The sequence below is a fragment of the Gadus macrocephalus genome, chromosome 4, assembly GCF_031168955.1.
Source record: "Gadus macrocephalus chromosome 4, ASM3116895v1".
Taxonomy (NCBI): Eukaryota; Metazoa; Chordata; class Actinopteri; order Gadiformes; family Gadidae; genus Gadus; species Gadus macrocephalus.
This window is the reverse complement of record NC_082385.1, coordinates 4,737,566-4,760,065: the sequence shown is the minus strand read 5'-3', so window position 1 is coordinate 4,760,065 and position 22,500 is coordinate 4,737,566. Positions and strand designations below refer to the sequence as shown.

The 22,500-nt window shown below is 54.4% G+C and overlaps 1 protein-coding gene across 1 annotated transcript in view; it reads left to right on the top strand.

The window, feature by feature from the left end:
* LOC132456661 (neuron navigator 3-like) overlaps window positions 1–22,498 on the top strand; it is a gene marked incomplete at its 3' end in the record, with an annotated part of 37,731 nt that extends 15,233 nt beyond the window's left edge. The window contains 8 exon segments of the mRNA XM_060051067.1: window positions 269–399; window positions 3,645–3,647; window positions 8,187–8,295; window positions 10,089–10,298; window positions 11,029–11,148; window positions 19,329–19,458; window positions 20,344–20,707; window positions 21,474–22,498. Coding sequence (XP_059907050.1) covers window positions 269–399; window positions 3,645–3,647; window positions 8,187–8,295; window positions 10,089–10,298; window positions 11,029–11,148; window positions 19,329–19,458; window positions 20,344–20,707; window positions 21,474–22,498 — 2,092 coding nt within the window.
* Between the last annotated feature and the right edge of the window lie 2 nt (window positions 22,499–22,500).

Sequence of the window (22,500 nt, the reverse complement as noted above, 5' to 3'; positions counted from 1 at the left end):
CTATGTCGGGGACGCCTGTGAGCACTTAAGAACTTGGACTGTGAGGATACTTAGAACTTAGAAAACTTAGACGAAATTAGCATGTTAGCAAACTCTAAACTACTTATGATGTTGGAGAACCGAAGAAGGTCAACCGTCCTCTCCTCGGTGGAGACCAGGAGCTCACGTCCCTCCTCCTGAACCCAAAGGGTGTCTGTGAGTCAGCCTGACAGCATCCGCAGGGTCCGCTGTGTTCACGGTCCCCTGGTTCTCCCTCTCGTCTCCCCAGGACCTTCTCGGAGAACGACTGCTCCATGGTGGTCCCCGTGGACACGGGCCTGAGCCCCACCAAGGGGGAGCTGGTCTACAGCCGGGGGGGCTACAGCAAGACGGCCAAGCAGTGTCTGCAGGAGATCTCAGGTATTGTGGGGGCCGTGGCGGTCCGGTTTCAGGTGGGGACGCTCGTGGTGCTGTTGGCGATTGTGTGCGATTGTGGGAGTGAGTTTGGCCATCTGTCCATGTTCATGATTGGCTCACCCTCTGTCCCGGTTCCTGGTTGGCTCATTCTCTATCCCTGTATCTGATTGGCCCCCTCCCTGGTAAATATCAACATCTGTAGTACCTGTCTGTCCATCACCAGAGTCGTCCCGTTGACCCTGAGATGTTCTGAACTTTGTTGTGAACTCCTAGCAGGGGAAAGTCCTACCACCAGCGTTGTGGTTGCGTGTTGTTTTTTTTGACTGGTTTCTGGGATGGGTCAGCATGTTGTGTTGTGTTGTGTGTGTGTTTATGGTGTGTGTTTGTGGGGTGTGTTTTGCGATGCCAGGATCTTTTCATTCCAACCGAAGGAGGATGAGACAAGACATTACTGCGGCACGCTGGTCTGAGATCAGATCTGAGGTCTGCAGAAACGGTGTCAGGCTGGTCCGTAGGTCTGTAGGGACACTGGTCAGTTATCTGACCTGAGGTCTGTAGGGACCGATGCTTGCACGCAGTAGCTGACTCAGGGAAATATGTTTCGGATGCCACAGCGCTCTAACTTTATCCTCAAATGAGAGCGTCGGAAAACCACGAGCTGGACTCTGGAATGCCGGGCAGCATTCCGACGTGAGGAGCTGGAGCGGACCAAGGCTCACATCTTAAGCATGACTCGGTTCACTGTAGACACTTTTATTATTCATATCAAGTGCCATTTGACTCATGTCCTTAAGGAGCAGCCAGGGGTCAGGGGTCATCTGTCTCTGGGAGGCCCACAGGTAGGGGTCAGGGGTCATCTGACTCTGGGAGGTAGGGGTCAGGGGTCATCTGGCTCTGGGCGGCCTACAGGTAGGGGTCAGGGGTCATCTGACTCTGGGAGGGAGGGGTCAGGGGTCATCTGACTCTGGGAGGGAGGGGTCAGGGGTCACCTGACTCTGGGAGGCCTTCAGGTAGGATGTGGACACTGGGAATCACACCATCAACCTTTCGGGTGGAGCGGAACCCTACACCTATGTACTCACATGTAGTAGGGCTTTGTAGCGTGTGCGGGCTCGCCCTGGGGCCTCCACGGAGTGTTGCGGGGGGGTTCAGTCGCTCCGTTGACGTGCCGCGGTCTGATCCGTGGCGACGCCACCAGAGTCCGTCGTACGCTCAAATGCCACCTCTGTCAACAGCTGTGAGGATCAACAGAACCTCGGTTGCCGGGGCAACGGCTGCCGGCGGCTACAGCCCTCGCCGGCAGCCGGGATTACAGAGCATTAGCTCCCGGCTACCGGGCTATTGATGCTATCGCTGCAACGCTAGCGCAGGCGCGTGTCTGGGTGCCTGGTGATTGGGGAGCTACAGGCTGCCGGCGTAGCAAGCTAACACGGCTAACGAGCTAAACCAAGTGGTGGCAGACTGAGAGGGAGGGAAGGGAGGGGAATGAAAGGGAGACGGAGAGAGGGAGGGAGGGAGGGAGGGAGGGAGGGAGGGAGGGAGAGAGAGAGGGAGGGAGTGAGATGAATGGTGGGAGGCAGAGAGGATGATATTTAGAGAGAGTCAAGTAGAGAAGAAAAGAGATTTAAAAGCAAGAGAGAGAGAGATGGTCAGAAAGAGATGGTCACACTGTGTTGAAGCAGAGAGGAACAGAAATAGACACGAAGGAGGAGGAGAGGGAGAGGGAGAGAGAGACATAGACAGAGAGAGAGAGAGAAAGGGAGTGAGAGAGAGAGATAACAGTGAAGGAAGATGTTGGCAGAGCGAGGGAGAGAGAGAGTGAGGGAGGAAAGAGAGAGGGAGGGAGACGGTGGCAGAGAGAGAGAGAGTTAGGAGGAGAGAGGGAGGGAGGGAGAGAGGGAGGGAGGGAGGGAGGCAAGCAGGAGAGGCTTGCTGATTTGAGGGAGCAACGACAGAAAATACAAACGGAAAGAAAAATGAGAAGTTGAAAGAAAACGGGGAAGAGCGAGAGCAAGGGAGCGAGAGAATAAGACGGAGCAAGAGGAGGCATTCAGGGGGAGAAAGACAGAGAGAGAGAGAGAGAGAGAGAGAGAGAGAGAGGGAGAGGGAGAGAGAGAGAGAGAGAGAGAGAGAGAGAGAGAGAGAGAGAGAGAGAGAGAGAGAGAGAGAGAGAGAGAGAGAGGGAGAGAGAGGGAGGAGGCGGCTCATTCGGTGCTGTAGAGAAGAGATACGAGAGGGGAAACAGAAGAGGGAAGGCACCGGAGACTGAGAGGAGGGGAGGAGAAAGGAGTCAGCTCACCGTGGACCCAGACTGCACCTGCACACGGACACTCGCTCCCTCCATCCCTGAGCCTGGAGCCACAAGCGGAGCCGTCGCCACGGAGACGGAGAGTCCTCTCATCCCTCCTTCATCACTGCTGTCATCTCTCCTCTCCTCCTCTCTCCTCTTCTCCTCTATAAGCTTAATCTTTCTTTCACCTGTTCGTCTCTCCTCTCCTCTCCTCTCCTCCTCTCCTCCCCTCCTCTCCTCCCCTCCTCTCCTCTCCTCTCCTCTCCTCTCCTCTCCTCTCCTCTCCTCTCCGTGATGTGACTGGAGGAACAGGTGGCTCTCCTCCCTCCGTCTCGCCCTCCCCCCCCACCTCCCCCCGCTGAGGGCGGGAGGATGAAGCGGGGCGCAGAGTTCTCGGTCTACCAGGGTGGGGGCAGCAGCCCCCCTGCCGCCCGCCGCCCCCCCCGTCCCGCCCCCGACCTCAACCTCAACCTGCGCCCGAGGCAGCGGTCGCTCGGCAACCTGACGGCGCCGGGCGAGGGGGAGCGGCGCGGCTCCGCCTCCGAGACGCCGCCGCCGCCGCCGCTTCTTGGCGCGTCTCACCGCGACGCCCAGACCCACGCGGCCCCCTGGGGGGCGGGCTCCCCCGGCCTGCAGGGGGTCCGCAAGGGGGCCCGGGCCCGCTCCCTCTCGCTCTCCCTCACCAAGGTCCTCTCCCCCTCGGACCACTCCCTCATCCCGGTGCCCTGGCGCCGCAGCATCGGGGGGCCGCGACCCCAGAGGGCCCCCGGACCCCCCCCCGCCCCCGCCGCCGCGGAGGGGGGGGGGCTGGGGGGAGGGGGAGGGGGCGGGGGGGAGGGGCTCTCTGGATCAGGACGGGGGGGGGTGGGCGGCGGAGGAGGAGGCGGAGGGGGGTCCGAGGGAGGGGCGGGCTCACCTGGACCAGGAGGTGATCCTCACCATGCTGGGAGACCTGGAGCAGGTGCTGCACACACACGCACACCGCGCACGTGAGTCGCACACACACATGCACACGCCCGCGCTCGTGAGTCACGCATGCACACGGCCACGCACGTGAGTCGCACACGCACACACACACACACACGCACACACACACATCCACGCACGTGAGTCACACATGGGCACATGCACACGGCAGCGCACGTGATTCGCACACGCACGCACACACACACACACGCCCACGCACGTGAGTCACACACGCGCACCACGCACCTGAGTCACACGCGCACACACACTCGCACGCACGCCCACACACACACTTGTTGAAGCCAGTCAGCACATACAGCACATACAGATATGCACTCGGACAAGCTTTCGGCACACTTAAAGCGCACACCCACTTGCGTTTCAATGACCCACACACACCACGACACACACACCACGACGCACACAAACGGGTACCTGCTCTGTGTCTTAGCTACGGGTTAGCTGGGTGTTAGCTGAGTGTTAGCTGGTTGTTGGCTGTGTCTTAGCTGAGTGGTAGCTGGGTGTAAGCTGGGTGTTAGCTGTGTCTTAACTGCCTGTTAGCTAGGTGTAAGTTGGGTGGTAGCTGAGTGGTAGCTGTGGGTCAGCTGTCAGTGCATATCATACTCTGCTATATATGACATCATGAAGAGGTGTATCGTATGATGTCATACACTGCTCTGTATGACATCATGAAGAGGTGTATCGTATGATGTCATACACTGCTCTGTATGACATCATGAAGAGGTGCATCGTATGATGTCATACACTGCTCTGTATGACACCATGAAGAGGTGTATCGTATGATGTCATACTCTGCTCTGTATGACATCATGAAGAGGTGTATCATATGATGTCATACACTGCTCTGTATGACATCATGAAGAGGTGCATCGTATGATGTCATACACTGCTCTGTATGACACCATGAAGAGGTGCATCGTATGATGTCATACACTGCTCTGTATGACACCATGAAGAGGTGTATCGTATGATGTCATACTCTGCTCTGTATGACATCATGAAGAGGTGTATCATATGATGTCATACACTGCTCTGTATGACATCATGAAGAGGTGCATCGTATGATGTCATACACTGCTCTGTATGACACCATGAAGAGGTGTATCATATGATGTCATACTCTGCTCTGTATGACATCATGAAGGTCTCATGGTAACTCGGACGTCAATCAGCAGTAAGATGAACAATCGATCAGGTTGAAACCCACGGGGGAAGAACCAGGCTGTAAGAGTGTGCCTGTGTGAGTGTGAGTGTGTGTGTGGGTGCGTGCGTGTGTGTCTGTGTGTGTGTGTGTGTGTGTGTGTGTGTGTGTTTATATGAGTGTGTGTGTGTGTTTGTGTGTGAGGATGTTCTGGGCTTATGGATGATTTAATAGTGGAGGCTAAACCACAGTTATGAATATTGATGAGTATTTATTCAGCTCGTCTCCACGGTTCTGCTGAGTGTTTCTAAAGCCCTCACTCCCCGGGCGTCGCTCAACGTGCACGGCCACACGTGCACGCGCGCACGTGGAAAAATATATGGATTTACTCTTGGATTTGGGCGTCTGTTTTACCATATGTCGGAAAACAGTGTGTGCGTGTGTGTGTGTGTGTGTGTGTGTGTGTGTGTGTGTGTGCATGTGTGCATGTGTGCCAGATTTATGCCAACTGTAGGTGACTGCCTCATTACCTGCAAGATACAAACACACACACACAAGGACGCACACACACAAACACACAGGAGGATTTGAGCAGAGACAACAACAAGCCAAATGTAAAATAATGCTGAATACACACACACACACACAAAGCTCTGCAGTGTTTGTGCAGCATTATTTTACATTTGGTTTGGTTGCGATTTTGTGTGCATGTGTGTGTGTGTTTCTGTGTGTGTGTGTGTGTGTGTGTGTGTGTGTGTGTGTGTGTGTGTGTGTGTGTGTGTGTGTGTGAATCGATGAAACGATGTCCCGATGTCCACGTGCACGGGCATCTCCACAGTGGCTAGAAGGCCATTCTAGCAATGGTTAGCGTCTGTTAGCTGCATTCGTCTGGGGTTGCAGTCTGTCTGTCTCTGATAGCTTTGACTAGCCTGCTGATAGTGGCCTTGAGCTGGGGGTTAGCCTATTGAAGCTGCTGTTAGCCTGCAGCTCAGTGGTCTGATCACACAGGAACCCTTCTCCTTCCTGAGCAACCTGGCGCCGATTCATCCCCAGTCAGGGGTCCACCGCCTCCGGGGTCTTCCCCTGCGCCGCAGCGTCTCGCTCCCTGAGTCACCCGGCCCGCTAAGCAAGTAGCAGCGGTGAGCAACACGTAGCCGCCGGCTAGCGGCAGCTGCTGACAGCGCTGACGCCCGCTTAGCTCCATCACTCCACATGATCCTCCCGTTGTGGCGCCGCCGCCCCCCCCCCCCCACGCCCCCCCCCCCCCCCCGAGTAGCCGCATCCAGCACCATCAGCGGCCATTGTGCGTCCATCACGGCTCGGCTAATTAGCCGTTAGCTCGACAGGCGTGGAGGAGAGAAGGAGAGGAGGGGATCAGAGTGGACACGCGGCCCCGCAGCAATGGCACGCCGACCCCCCCTTCCCCCCCTTCACCAACGTTCCGGTCAGCTGCCAACACCCCGTCACGGTCGCCATAGAGACTTAGACCCTTCAGGTGGCTTAGAATTAAAGAACATTATAATCCTTCAGAATGGACTTTATGAAATCGTTAAACTGTGGTTCGATGGCAGCAGAGAACCAGTGTAGACGGCAGCCCGAACTGGTCTGCGAGGTATTAGGGGTCGACATGGTTTTAGGGGTCTACACAGTTTTAGGGCAGATTTGAGGAGGACTTCAGAAGGTCAGCCCGACAGTGGGTCCCGTCTGGTTGCCGGGGGGGGGGGGGGACAGTTCTTGTGCAGCCATGGAGGGCGGGGCTGAGGGTGTGGGAGAGCGATGTCGGACCGAAGCGACGCTCCCTGCTGAGAGGCTGCTGAGTGGCGGCGCTGCTCCGGCCTTGACCCCACGCTGTCAGACAGGCTAACAGAGAGGCTAACGGAGACGCTAGCAGACAGGCTAACAGAGCCGCTAGCAGACAGGCTCACAGAGCCGCTAGCAGACAGGCTCACAGAGCCGCTAGCAGACAGGCTCACAGAGCCGCTAGCAGACAGGCTAACAGAGCCGCTAGCAGACAGGCTAAAGGAGACGCTAGCAGACAGGCTAACAGAGCAGCTAGCAGACAGGCTCACAGAGCCGCTAGCAGACAGGCTAACAGAGCCGCTAGCAGACAGGCTTAAGGAGACGCTAGCAGACAGGCTAACAGAGCCGCAAGCAGACAGGCTATAGGAGACCCTAGCAGACAGGCTAAAGGAGACGCTAGCAGACAGGCTAAAGGAGACGCTAGCAGACAGGCTAGCAGAGATGCTAGCAGAGACAATAGCAGATATGCTTGCGTGTTTCTTAACGTTTATCCAGTGTTCTCCTGTTCTCCAGGATGATGTGTGTTGTTTGTGTCGGTTCTCCAGGATGATGTGTGTCGGTTCTCCAGGATGATGTGTGTCGGTTCTCCAGGGTGATGTGTGTCGGTTCTCCAGGGTGACGTGTGTTGTTTGTTCTCCAGGATGATGTGTGTTGGTTCTCAAGGGTGATGTGTGGTGTGTGTTCTCCAGGATGATGTGTGTTGTGTGTTCTCCAGGACGATGTGTGTTGTGTGTCGGTTCTCCAGGATGATGTATGTTGTGTGTCGGTTCTCCAGGATGATGTGTGTTGTGCGTCGGTTCTCCAGGATGATGTATGTTGTGTGTCGGTTCTCCAGGATGATGTGTGTCGGTTCTCCAGGGTGATGTGTGTCGGTTCTCCAGGGTGACGTGTGTTGTTTGTTCTCCAGGATGATGTGTGTTGGTTCTCAAGGGTGATGTGTGGTGTGTGTTCTCCAGGATGATGTGTGTTGTGTGTTCTCCAGGACGATGTGTGTTGTGTGTCGGTTCTCCAGGATGATGTATGTTGTGTGTCGGTTCTCCAGGATGATGTGTGTTGTGCGTCGGTTCTCCAGGATGATGTATGTTGTGTGTCGGTTCTCCAGGATGATGTGTGTTGTGCGTCGGTTCTCCAGGATGATGTGTGTTGTGTGTATCGGTTCGCCAGGACGAAGTGTGTTGTGTGTTCTCCAGGATGATGTGTGTTGTTTGTGTCGGTTCTCCAGGATGATGTGTGTTGTGTGTTCTCCAGGATGATGTGTGTTGTGTGTTCTCCAGGATGATGTGTGTTGTGTGTTCTCCAGGATGATGTGTGTTGTTTGTGTCGGTTCTCCAGGATGATGTGTGTCGGTTCTCCAGGATGATGTGTGTTGTGTGTTCTCCAGGATGATGTGTGTTGTGTGTTCTCCAGGATGATGTGTGTTGTGTGTTCTCCAGGATGATGTGTGTTGTTTGTGTCGGTTCTCCAGGATGATGTGTGTCGGTTCTCCAGGATGATGTGTGTTGTGTGTTCTCCAGGATGATGTGTGTTGTGTGTTCTCCAGGATGATGTGTGTTGTTTGTGTCGGTTCTCCAGGTGAGGATCCGGAGGCGAGACGCATGAGGACCGTGAAGAACATCGCAGACCTCCGACAGAATCTGGAAGAGACCATGTCCAGTCTGCGGGGGACGCAGGTCACCCACAGGTGAGCTCCCCCTCTACTCTGCTGTTGGTACGATCCATCTGTTACTGGTACGGTCCATCTTCTACTGGTACAGAGTATCTGCTACTGGTACGGTTCATCTGCTACTGGTACGGTCCATCTACAGGTACGGTCCATCTGCTACTGGTACGGTCCATCTTCTACTGGTGCAGAGTATCTGCTACTGGTACGGTTCATAGCTACTGGTAAGGTCCATCTAATGGTAGGGTCCATTTAGTACTGGTACAGTCTATCTGCTACTGGTATGGTCGATCTGCTACTGGTACGGCCCTAGTAGTACTCGTCGGTGGTAGTCAACTAGACCAGCTAGTAGTAGTTTATTCTAATCTACTAGTCTATGTGGTACTGGTTCTGCATGGTGTCTCTACTAGTCTATGTGGTACTGGTTCTGCATGGTGTCTCCACTGGTCTATCTGGTACTGGTTCTGCATGGTGTCTCTACTGGTCTATGTGGTACTGGTTCTCCATGGTTTCTCTACTGGTTTTTCTGTTACTGGTTCTGTACTGGTTTCTTGTGTTCTGCACTACAAAGAACATGGAGGCTGAACCGGTAGCTGAGACAGATGGTGCCGCGCCTGTGTGTGTGTGTGTGTGTGTGTGTGTGTGTGTGTGTGTGTGTGTGTGTGTGTGTGTGTGTGTGTGTGTGTGTGTGTGTGTGTGTGTGTGTGTGTGTTGGCAAGGGGTGCATGTGTTGGAGCATATCTGTGTGTGAAGCTCTGCTTCAAGGCTGGATACAGAGTGTGTGTATGGGGGAATGTCCGTGTGCGGGTGTGTGCATGCATCTATGTATATGTGTGTGTGTGTGTGTGTGGGCGTGTGTGTGCATGCGTGTGTGCGTGCGTGTGTGTGTGCATGCGTGTGTGCCTGTATGAGTGCCGGTGTGTGTGTGTGTGTGTGCTCGCGTCCGTGTGTGTGTGTGTCTATGTTTGTCTTTAATCTCTGCTCTACAAAGATGGCTCGACCACAATCAATACAGACTGTTGTTCTTCAACACGGTCCCTCTCTACTTTACCCCTGCTCCTTCCTCCCAGAATGGAAGGGAGGGAGGGAGACAGAGAGGGAGGGTGGGAGGGAGACAGATGGAGGGAGGGAGGGCGGGAGGGAGGGAGGGAGGGAGGAAGGGAGGGAGGGAGACAGAGAGGGATGAAGGGAAGGAGGGAGACAGAGAGGAGGGAGGGACATCACATAATATTAAGTCAAATAACAGAACATTTCATTACAGTGCATTACATTAAAGTCCACTACATTACAGTAAATGACATTACAGTGCATTACAGTACATCACATCACCGTACATTACAGTAAATGACATTACAGTGCATTACAGTACATCACATCACCGTACATTACAGTAAATGACATTACAGTGCATTACAGTACATCACATCACCGTACATTACAGTAAATGACATTACAGTGCATTACAGTACATCACATCACCGTACATTACAGTAAATGACATTACAGTGCATTACAGTACATCACATCACCGTACATTACAGTAAATGACATTACAGTGCATTACAGTACATCACATCACCGTACATTACAGTAAATGACATTACAGTGCATTACAGTACATCACATCACCGTACATTACAGTAAATGACATTACAGTGCATTACAGTACATCACATCACCGTACATTACCTTTACATCAAGGTGAGTGTTGCTTATGATCGCAGATCGTGGGGTTGGGAGTCCAAGATGCCTGCTGACCAAACTGCTGACCAAATAAAAATCCAATCCTCTCCCCCTGTATCCTCCCTCTGCAGTACCATGGAAACGACCTTTGACACCACGGTAACCACGGAGGTCAACGGGCGGGGCGGGGCCGCGCGGCCCTCGCCCATGGCCTGGCGCCTCGGCCAATCACAGACACCGCGGCTCCAAGTGGGCGACGCCCCCTCGCCGCCGGGCGGCTACACGGCGCCGCGGGCGACAGCCCCCGCGGGCCGCTACAGTGGACAGACCGACGCCCCCAGGTCAGTAGGCCACGCCCCCATGTCAGTGGGTGACGCCCCCAAGGCACTAGGCCGACGCCCCCTGGTCACTAGGCCGACGCCCCCAGGTCACTAGTCCGACACCCCCAGGTCAATGGGCGACGCCCCCAGGTTAGTGGGCCACGCCCCCAAGCCACTAGGCCGACGCCCCCAGGTCACTAGGCCGACGCCACCAGGTCAATAGGCTGACGTCCCCAGGTCAGTGGCCAAAGCCCCAATGTCCTCCACTTCAACCCACACCTCCACCCAGAACTCCACCTCCTCCCATACGTCGCTGACGTAGCCCACAAACCCCTCTCTTCCAACATGTGACTCCATTAACCAGAGTCGCTGGGCGTGCGACAGCTAGGAGCAACAGGAGCGGCGCGGGGAGAGAGAGCAGGCTAGCTGAGTTATCACGCTGATTAGCACAGTGCTAATTAGTCCATGTCTGATCATCTGTGACTGATTAGCAGTAAGTGGAGCAACCAACGTCTGCTCAGCTTGCTCAGATTGTCAACATTCCCTCAGACACACGGACACACACACCCAAACACAATTCTAGAGTATGTATTCAGTATTTTAGCTTCCAGTGCTGTTGAAAACATGCCTGCTCTAAAAGCCGATGTCTTGGCCCCTCGGTATATCTGCTTGTGTCATTTCACCGTAATATTACTATTGACAGGTTTATGACTTAATTGGTGTGTTAATAGATTAGAGGTGTGTTCGTCAGGTACATGTCGGACGGGGGTCTCCCTCTGTACGGGCGGGGCGCTGGCCGGGGCGCAGACCCCCCCTCCTCCAGAGAGGTCTCGTCGCGGACCACTAAGGACCTGCAGACAGACCTGGACAGGTGAGCCCACCTGCCCTGACGAGGAAACCAATTAAGAATCCAATCGGTCCGCCTGGGTTTGAGGGCGGATTGTTGATGTCGCACTTTGATTCTTTCTTGGTTTGTTACGTTTTTGTCTTGCGTTTCTTTTCGAGAGATATGAGGGAAGAGGAGGAGGAAGAGAGAGATGATAAGGTGATAGACGAGGGGTGAGGCTAGTTGATGTACTGTTGACTTCTCTGGAAAGGTGTTAGAAGGTTTCTGTGACTCCCCGTATGATCCTCAAGTGGACATGAGGTCATGTGTTGCTGGGCTCTTGATTGGTGGGTTCATAATTGATTGAAGTGTCAACACAGAATTGTTCACAGCAACCATTTTGGGAAAGGTTGGAGGCTGCTCCCAAAAACATTTCGGTTTGGAACAAGACTGTCGGTCAGTCTGTCACTGAGGTGTCAGAGCGTGTGCATGTGTGTATATGTGTGCCTGTGAGTCTGAATCTGAGTGTGAGTGTGCGTGCGTGTGTGTGTGAGTGTGTGTCCAAGTGTGAGTGTGCTTGTGAGAGGGCCTGTGTGTGTTTGTGTGAGGCGTCAAACCTGACACCCAGAGGGCTAGGGGGGTTCAGGTCCACTGTGACCCATGTGTCAAACAGACTCCACGCCCCAACACACACAAATACACACACAACAACACTAACACACCAACACACACACCAACACACACCAACACACACATTGTGATTCACTTTCAAGATGTTTTCATGTGTATCCTTGCATAACGCCAAGATTTAAGATATGGCTGAAATCCTTGAGAGGAAAGACAGTAAGAGAGAGAGAGAGAGAGAGAGAGAGAGAGAGAGAGAGAGAGAGAGAGAGAGAGAGAGAGAGAGAGAGAGAGAGAGAGAGAGAGAGAGAGAGAGAGAGAGAGAGAGAGAGAGAGAAGAGAGAGAGGGTGAGAGAGGGAGAGGGAAAAGGAGAGAGAGAGAGAGAGAGAGGGAAAGGAGAGAGAGAGGGTGAGAGAGGGAGAGGGAAAAGGAGAGAGAGAGAGAGAGAGAGAGAGAGAGAGAGGGGAAAAAGGAGAGAGAGAGGGAGAGGGAAAAGGAGAGAGAGAGAGAGAGAGAGGGGAAAAAGGAGAGAGAGGGAGAGGGAAAAGGAGAGAGAGAGATAGAGAGAGAGTGAGAGAGAGAGAGAGAGAGAGAGAGAGAGAGAGAGAGAGAGAGAGAGAGAGAGAGAGAGAGGGAAGAGAGGACAATAGAGAGGGGGGAGACAGAGGGAGAGAGGGGGAGAGAGAGCTAAAAGCAGGGTGCATTACTTATTCATGCAGAGAACAGAGGATTGTGTCCATGACAAAACAGACAGGGACCAACGAGCAAGGCAGCCCCGTTCTGTTGGGAGCTTTATAGAGAACAGACTTTAACCTTCACTAACTGTAAGAAGGACTCTATTAGACCCACTGTAAAACCCATCGCTCCGCAATACCTGGGAGCTGTCTGGAAACCTGCTGAGATGTTCTCCATGTTATTGCTTCGTACATTTCGTTGAGTCGTTTAGCCGACCATTCATCCAGCGTGACTCACAGGGAGGCGGAGACCTTCAGACGGAGCTCCAGGAGCGAGGTTACATCTGCAGAGCGCGTGGCGCAGCCAATGGCAAAGGAATCAGAAACACAAGCTTAGTGTCTTCAGTCGTCTATGGCGTGGCTCAGATAAGCCAAGTATCTTCCGTCTCCCTGGCAACCGGTCCTCACCCAAGGTCTCCTCAGCACCTCAGCGGCGCGTGTCCTTCTCGTTGCCTCCTGCTCCTCCCACGACCTGATTCTCTCCTCAGACCCCTGGGCGGTCAGGCCCCCATCTGGGACTGCTCTGGGGGTCCGAGATGGGACTCGTTTAGGGGGACAGGTCTGAATCAAACCACCCTGCTTGTTTGACTGCAGGAGGGCTGTGGTCGTGCAGGGCGGCTCCCACTGTAAGACTTTGGCTGTACTGGGTGGTTCTTTCAAGACATATGACTCACAGTGTTTTAGTGTCAGCTTGTAATCGTCATCCTCCATGACTTCTTGATGGGATTGGAAATGAGTAAGGCATCATAGTCCGCTGCGGGTGGACTGGAGCTGGGTTTGTGATGGTTTGGAGGTGATGGTTTTACAGGGCGGATCCCAGTGGCTCCCTTTCAAACAATAATCATACTGGTCCACCTCTTGCGGCCACGCCTTCGAGTCCCTTGGCCAATCAGACGGCAAAGTTTATGTAACACAGCCCCCCCCCCCCCCCCCTCGAAATGCCTCATGAATAATGTCTCTCTTCGGTTCACGTGTTATGCATCAGGTCACTTCCTGTTTTTGGTCCACTCAGCTTCCTCCTCCTCAGCATCTTCCTCCTCTGGGCGATGACCTCACCCTCCTGCTGACAGCTGATTGGTTGATTCATATTCCGTAGAGCTCTCTGTCTCTGAAGCAGAGGAGGGGGATGAGGGAGGAGGGGGGGGGGGGTGGAGGAGAGCATTGTGAGGAGAAGGTATTGCATCTTTCTTTCATTTTGCTTTCTGTCTCCGTCTTGAATCAACTAGAGATCTGGTCTCCAAGCTGCATTCTGGTGAGACACACACACACGTGGACATACACACACACACACACACCCACACACACACCCACACACACACACACACACACACACACACACACATGCGCACACACGCACCCACATGCTGCAAAAACAAAAACATACTAATATACACTGTGTGTTTTGACACATGTTTGCATGTTTTTGCTTTGAGTGCCAATTTTCGCTTGTTTTGTGCTTACGAAGTTCTGACAACTTCGGGGGGGGGGGGGGGGGAGAGGAGGGGGAGGGGAGGGGGGGGGGGGGGAGGGGGAGGACAGAAGCCATCATGTTGTCCTAACTATCACTTTTATATTTTGAAAGGTACAATTCCATAACGGTTTTGACTGGAACCTGTGTGTGCGTGTGTGTTTGTGTGTGTCACTCTCTGTAGGTGTGCGGAGGTTAATGATTGTCAGTTGTCATGGTAACTCTCCTTGCAATGCCCGTCCTTATCTCCTCACCTTGAACTTTAAGATGGAAGATTGTTTCACTGGGTTCCGTTGAGCTGGTTGAACAGTGGTCGGGTTTTACCAGCTTCTAGTCTCGATGGCTAACATCGATCCTGAGAACAGAAACCAGGCGGAGGAAATCAAATTGATTTAAATGTTAAAACTTTGTATTTGTTTCCATACAACAGATATTACGATGAAAACAATTCTCCCCCAGGGTGCTCAATTCAGGCTCTGACTGAAACTAGACACTGTTTCATCTTCTTCTTGAAGTACAAATATTCTGTTTGATAATATTACTGTGCTCATGTTTTTTTTCTTTATCTATTGGCATAATAATTGTTATGTTAGTGTTGTTTCCGTCCAGGATGTTAGTTGAAGACTGCGTTTGTGTGGGCTGATGATTAGATGATGCATCATCTAATCAAAAGATCTCTTGCTAAACAAAAATATAAATCCATCCTTTAAGATCGTGCGGATGTTATCTTAAGATGATCCTTCAAGTCACTGATTGCACTGATGCTCTCTGAGTCTGATGGGACCAGGTCTGGTCTGAAGGGACCAGGTCTGGTCTGAAGGGACCAGGTCTGGTAGAGTCTGGTTGGACCAGGTCTGGTCTGAAGGGACCAGGTCTGGTCTGGTGGGAACAGGTCTGGTGGAGTCTGGTGGGACCAGGTCTGGTGGAGTCTGGTGGGACCAGGTCTGGTGGAGTCTGGTGGGACCAGGTCTGGTCTGGAGGGACCAGGTCTGGTGGAGTCTGGTGGGACCAGGTCTGGTGGAGTCTGTAGGGACCAGGTCTGGTAGAGTCTGGTGGGATCAGGTCCGGTCCGGCCTGGAGGGACCAGGCTTAGTGGGACCAGGTCTAGAGGGACCAGGTCTGGTGGAGTCTGGTGGGACCAGGCCTAGAGGGACCAGGCCTAGAGGGACCAGGTCTAGAGGGACCAGGTCTGTTTGGGTCTGAGGGCCTGCTGGGTCTGAGGGAACAGTCATGGTGAATATTTCATGACATCATGTGTGGCTGAGTGGAGCCCAGCGCTCCTCAGAGAGACTGAGGCTCCGCCCAGCAGCCCGGCAGAGACGGAGTCAGCCAGTACAACCACTTGGATCCCGCTTCCATGGTTTGGATCCAGCTCCATGGTTTAGACCCAGCTTCCATGGTTTAGACCCAGATTCATGGTTTAGATCCAGCTCCATGGTTTAGACCCAGCTTCCATGGTTTGGATCCAGATTCATGGTTTAGATCCAGCTCCATGGTTTAGACCCAGCTTCCATGGTTTGGATCCAGATTCATGGTTTAGATCCAGCTTCCATTGTTAAGATCAAACTTCCATGGTTTAGACCCAGATTCATGGTTTAGATCCAGCTTCCATGGTTTAGACCCAGCTTCCATGGTTTGGATCAAGCTTCCCAATTCTACTGGTTACACTGGGAGCTGCCCAGTTCAACCAGTCTTCTTCTGGTTTTACTGGGAGCTGCCCAGTTCAACCACAGTCTTCTACTGGTTTCACTGGGAGCTTCCCAGTAACCACAGTCTTCTACTGGTTCACACTGGGAGCTCTCCAGTACAACCACCGTCTTCTACTGGTTTAACTGGGAGCTGGCCAGTACATAGACAGTATGATCTGTGGCTGTCTTGCTGAAAGATGCCTTGCCCAAAGGCAACCGTACGTACACATAACCCTTTCCCAGTTGAGTTGAGTTAAATACCAGTACAGGTCCGGGCTGCAGTTAGCTCAGACCTCCTGTGGTTACCCCCGAGGCCCGGACGGAGCCCAGGTGCACCGCCTCGTGTCTCCTCCGCCTCGTGTCTCCTCCCCCGCCTCTCCTAACGATCTAATAATAGAGCTCCTCCTCGCTCCGTCCAGACGGCTGCTGGGAACAGACCAGCGAGAGGAGCCGGAGCTTGTTGGTTATTCAAGACGTTGTTACATCACAGGCTGCTGCTGCTACTGGGGTGGACGGGTTCAGAGCCCCCCCCCCCCGGGGGGACATGTTGACGGTTGCCGTGACGATCTTCCCCCTTTGAAAGGGGCTGAGCCGAGGGAAAGTGATGAAACATTTAGAGGATTACAGTCAGGCAGCGCCCGGACGGCCCCCGGCCACCAGGGGACCCCCGGGATGTTGTCAGAACAGAGTCGGGCCAAGCCGGATTGAGTGCCTTGCATGGGCACGTCGTCATCTGAGGAGATCTGCGTATTGAACCGCGATAGGTCCAATGGATCTCTTTGTGACATCACAAGTTGTGCTCTGATTCTCCATGAGGCTGAGCCTATTAAAGGCTGAGTCTCCATGAGGCGGAGTCTTAGAGGCTGAGTCTCCATGAGGCGGAGTCTCAATTAGGCTGAGTCTCCATGAGGCTGAGTCTCAATTAGGTTGAGTTTCAGAGAGGCTGAGTCTTGTAGAGGCTGAGTCTCAAGGAGGCTGGGTCTCTTGAGGCTGAGTCTCGATGAGGCTGAGTCTCGTAGAGGCCGAGTCTCGTAGAGGCTGAGTCTCGTAGAGCCCGAGTCTCCGAGGCTGAGTCTCCTAGAGGCTGAGTCTCCTAGAGGCTGAGTCTCCGAGGCTGAGTCTCCGAGGCTGAGTCTCCGAGGCTGAATCTCGTAGAGGCTTAGTCTCCGAGGCTGAGTCTCTTAGAGGCTGAGTCTCCGAGGCTGAGTCTCCGAGGCTGAGTCTCCGAGGCTGAATCTCGTAGAGGCTTAGTCTCCGAGGCTGAGTCTCTTAGAGGCTCAGTCTCCGAGGCTGAGTCTCTTAGAGGCTGAGTCTCCGAGGCTGAGTCTCTTAGAGGCTGAGGCTCAGAGGCTGAGTCTCCAAGGCTGAGTCTCCGAGGCTGAGTCTCCGAGGCTGAGCCTCTCAGAGGCTGAGGCTCAGAGGCTGAGTCTCCTAGATGCTGAGTCTCCGAGGCTGAGCCTCTCAGGGTGCCTGCCGCAGACGTCCTCTCTGTGAAGGCATCCCTCTTGCCGCTCTGACAGGCGTTCCTGGTGGATAATTGTCTCTTTGTGGGCACGCCAGCGTTCCCTCTAAGCCTCTAATTAACCAGACGCGTGGTGGAGGAGTTCCATGGAGGGAGAGGAGCCTGAAGCCATGTTTAGAGTGGAACACGTGGAACGGCGTTCCCTGGCTGGTGGCTGGCGGCGGCTGCAGGGAGCGTGCTAATCCTGTTAGCCACGCCGTACGCTAATGGCTCTCCGTTCAGAACAGAGAGGAGACTGGCGCTATTGTTTTGGCGGAGACACCCGCAGGAAGAGGAAGTGTGTGTGTTACAGCGAGGGGGACGGGGGGAAGGGGGGAAGGAGGGGAGCTGAGATAAGAGCAGGCCTTTAAATGAGTCGTCGGCTTCCGTCCCGGGTACTGAGAGCCCACTATCTTCAGAGCCGCTGAGCATCAGTCAGAGGCACACAGAGCTTCAACGTCGGGGTGGACTGGCCCTCGCTTCCAGGATCTTCCAGACAGACAAGACGGGGGTGGAGGGGGCAGGGGTGAAGAGGATTGAGGAAGGAGGAGGAGGGGAGAGGAGGGGGAGGAGGGTGGAGGAGGAGAGAGGAAAAGGGAGGAGGAGGGCCTGGCTCTGGCCTCTCTCTCTCAGGAGCGTCCCTCTGACAGCAGCATCCCGTCGTCAAGGTGACCCGCACCGCGGACTCTGTCAACGCGGCGCAGAGCATGACTTCTTCACTTTTGTGGTGCATTCTGGGAGAGTCGCTGGGGACCAGCTGTCCAATAGTGTAGAGAGAGACGGGGCGGGGGGGGAAGAGGGGAGAGAGGGGAGGGAGGAGAGAGAGAGAGAGAGAGAGAGATGTAAGACAATGAGAAAAGATGTAATGTATGACAGTGAGAGCGAGAGGGGAAATGAGAGAACCAAGAGGTTTGAGTGCAGAACAGAGGAAGTGAGGGTGATTGATGTGGAGGTTTGTCTGTAACAGCCTGTTGAGGAGAAGACATCCTCACAGCGCCTTCTCTCGTGTGCCTCAAAGTAAGAGTCGCCCTCGCATCATGCTTCAAAGTAAGAGGCCCCACTCACAGCCATCGTTTGTTAGATCGATCCTGCCTGTTCCTTTGTTTACCCTCTGGAGCTCACCATGGCAACAGAAGACAGATAACAACTGGATCTTCATATCCACCGGAACAATCCCATAATAGAATGGACGGTCGTCCGGCCAACGCAACATGCGTGACTATCAAGTCCAACATCTTATCATCAGGTGATCATCATCGCCTTATGTAACGGCTCTGACAACACCCTCTCCTCCACCTCCACCACCATCACCTCCACCTTCACCTCCATCTCCTCCACCTCCACCACCATCTCCTCCACCTCCACCACCATCACCTCCACCTTCACCTCCATAGACACAACTATTGATATAATGTATGATATACAGACTTAGAATTAAATAAACCGACCCATACAAAGTGTTTCCATAGTTACGTGAGGAGCCATACTGATACTAGGAGGCGATCAGTGAGCTGATGAGCAGGGTGTTAAGGGAACAGTGAGGCTATTGATCTTCTCAACAAACTTTAAGAGATCAATAAAAAGTAATTATCTTTTATTACTTCTTCTTGGGGGACATAACTCCTAGACTCACACACACCCACACACATACACACAAACCCAGCCACACACACACACACGCACGCACGCACACACACACACACACACACACACACACACACACACACACACACACACACACACACACACACACACACACACACACACACACACACACACAGACACCGACACTCAGATAAACTCATACACACACACTAAAAAAACATACATACACACACACACACACACACACACACACACGTACACACACACACACACGCACACACACACACATTCAGACACACACCCAGATAAACACAGACACATAGACACACACCCATACACACAAAAACACACATACACACTCTGACACACGCAAACACCCCCACACACCCACAAACACACTCCTGCTCAAGAGTGATCTCCTGCTGTAGAGTGATCTCCTGCTGTAGAGTGATCTCCTGATCTAGAGTGATCTCCGGATCTAGTGTGAACTCCTCCTACTATAGAAATAACTCTTAGTTGAAATGACATTAGTTCTCTCTCTCTCTCTCTCTCTCTCTCTCTCTCTCTCTCTCTCTCTCTCTCTCTCTCTCTCTCTCTCTTCTAGTTGGGACGACAGTAGTTCTGTGAGCAGCGGTCTGAGTGACACATTGGAAAACATCAGCACAGACGACCTGAACGCCGCCAACTCTTCCTCAGCCTGCTCCTCTTCCTCACGCAAGAACAAGGCAGCCCAGGTAACACACACCGCACACACACACACACACACACACACACACACACACACACACACACACGGGCGCGAGCACACAGAATGTCGGCTCAGTTGGCAGCACCTCTTGTGTTTCCTGTCACCTCTTTGTATTAGAAAGTAGAAAAAATAGCATTTGCTCTCTTCTCTTCCCCTCCCCCCTCCTCATCCTCCCCCTCACCTCTACTTCCTCCTCCTCCTGTCTCTCTCCTCCTCTCTCTTCTCCTCCTCCTCCACCTCTTCCTCCCTCTCCTCCCCCTCCTCTTCCTGTCTCTCTCCTCCTCTCTCCTCCTCCTCCTCCCCCTCCTCCTCTATCTTCTCCTCCTCCACCCCCTCCTCTTCCTGTCTCTCTCCTCCTCCCCCTCCTCCTCTATCTTCTCCTCCTCCTCCTCCCCCTCCTCCTCTATCTTCTCCTCCTCCTCCCCCTCCTCTTCCTGTCTCTCTCCTCCTCCCCCTCCTCTTCTATCTCCTCCTCCTCCTCCCCCTCCTCTTCCTGTCTCTCTCCTCCTCCCCCTCCTCTTCCTGTCTCTCTCCTCCTCCCCCTCCTCTTCTATCTCCTCCTCCTCCTCCCCCTCCTCTTCCTGTCTCTCTCCTCCTCCCCCTCCTCTCTCTCCTCCTCCCCCTCCTCCTCCCCCTCCTCCTCCTCCTCCCCCTCCTCTTCCTGTCTCTCTCCTCCTTCCCCTCCTCTCTCTCCTCCTCTCCCTCCTCCTCCCCCTCCTCCTCTTCCTGTCTCTCTCCTCCTCCCCCTCCTCCTCTATCTTCTCCTCCTCCTCCCCCTCCTCCTCTATCTTCTCCTCCTCCTCCCCCTCCTCTTCCTGTCTCTCTCCTCCTCCCCCCCCTCCTCTCTCTCCTCCTCTCCCTCCTCCTCCAGGCCCACAGGGGGCGCTCCTCCCGTCATGCAGGAAGTGAGCAGGAGGTGAACAGCAGCTGGGCGGGAGCGGAGGACCTGAAGAAGGTGGACGAGGAGGAGCAGGACCTGGCCATGGACCCCTCAGGCACCTCCTCGAGGTGGAAGTCTACCTCCACCTCCACCTCCACCTCCTCCACCACCTCACAGCAACAGCCGCCCCAGTATGAGGAGGCTGTCCAGAAGAGTGGGGGGGCCGGGGGCAGTCAGGGGACCCAGACGGGCTCCTTGAGGAGAGGAATGGGGGCCCAGGTGGGCATCAGCCCCCCCCGGACCAAGACCTCCTCCTCCTCCTCCTCCTCCTCCTCTGCAACCCTCAAGTCACCTGGTAGGGCCACAAACACTCCTCCTCCTGATCCTCGTTCTGCTCCTCTTCCTCTCTCCCCCCCTACTCGTCTTCCTAAACCTGAGTATAGATCAGCTCAGACCTGAGTATAGATCAGCTCAGACCTGAGTATAGATTAGCTCAGACCTGAGTATAGATCAGTTCAGACCTGAGTATAGATCAGTTCAGACCTGAGTATAGATCAGCTCAGACCTGAGTATAGATCAGTTCAGACCTGAGTATAGATCAGCTCAGACCTGAGTATAGATCAGCTCAGACCTGAGTATAGATCAGCTCAGACCTGAGTATAGATCAGTTCAGACCTGAGTATAGATCAGTTCAGACCTGAGTATAGATCAGTTCAGACCTGAGTATAGATCAGCTCAGACCTGAGTATAGATCAGTTCAGACCTGAGTATAGATCAGTTCAGACCTGAGTATAGATCAGTTCAGACCTGAGTATAGATCAGTTTAAACCTTTGAGGTTGTGTTACAAGATAGAAGTTGCGTTAAGGTGTTAGAGTTAGGGTTTGTCTTCGGGTTGGGATTGTGTTAGGGTCAGGGGTCGTGTTGGGGTCAGGGGTCGTTAGGGTTAAGGGTCATTTTAGTGTTAGGGGTCGTGTTAGGGCCAGGGGTCGTGATAGGGGTCGTGTTAGGGTCGGGGTTCGGGTTAGGGCCGTGTTAGGGGTCGTGTCAGGGTCAGGGGTCGTGATAAGGTCAGGGGTCAAGGGGGATCCTCACCCCCTGCCATCGTGTCTTGTCTCCCCAGGTAAGACGGACGACGTGAAGGCGTCTGAGAAGGTCAAGACCCCCTCCAAGACCCCCGCCGCGCTGCAGCGCTCGCCGTCCGACGCCGGGAAGGGCAGCGGCGACGAGGGGAAGAAGCCCCCCACGGGCACCACGCGGACCCCCCCCGCCCCCGCCCCGACCCCCACCCCCACCCCCACCCCCACCGCCTCCTTCGGCTACAAGAAGCACCCCCTGATCACCAGCGGCTCGGCCACGCTGGGCAAGATGCCGCGCTCCGCCGCCGGGCAGACGGACCCCTCCTCCTCCGGGGGGGGCCGCAAGACCAGCCTGGACGGCTCCGGGGAGCCCCAGGACGAGGGCCTCCTGCTGGGCTGCAGCGCCGCCAGGATGCCCCTCCAGTACCGCTCGCTGCCCCGCCCCGCCAAGTCCTCCTCCGGGGGAGGGGGGAGGGGCGTCGCCATGGAGACCGGCGCCAAGACGACCACGTCGTCGTCGTCGTCGGGGGGGCAGAGCAAGCGGCGGGACGCGGGGGGGAAGGGCGGGGCCACCCTGAACCAGACGGACAAGGAGAAGGTGGCGGGCGGGGCAGACCCCCCCACAGACCCCGGGGCCCCCCGGTCCAGCCCCACCGCCGTCTCCGCAGGGGGCCAGACGGGTCTGAGGCAGCCGGGCTCCAAGTACCCCGACATCGCCTCGCCCACCTTCCGCAGGTCAGGACACACGCCCCCCTCCACGCCTTTATATGGGCATCCTACTTCCTGTCTGTCTCGGACCGGATATGGTCATCCTACTTCCTGTCTGTCTCTGACTGGATATGGTCATCCTACTTCCCGTCTGTCTTTGACCAGAGATGGTCATCAAACGTCCTGTCTGTCTCTGACCGGATATGGTCATCATACTTCCTGTCTGTCTCTGACCAGATATGGTCATCATGCTTCCTGTCTGTCTCTGACCTTATATGGTCATCCTGCTTCCTGTCCGTCTCTGACCTTACATGGTCATCCTACTTCCTCTCTGTCTCTGTACACTAAGATGATAGCTGAGAT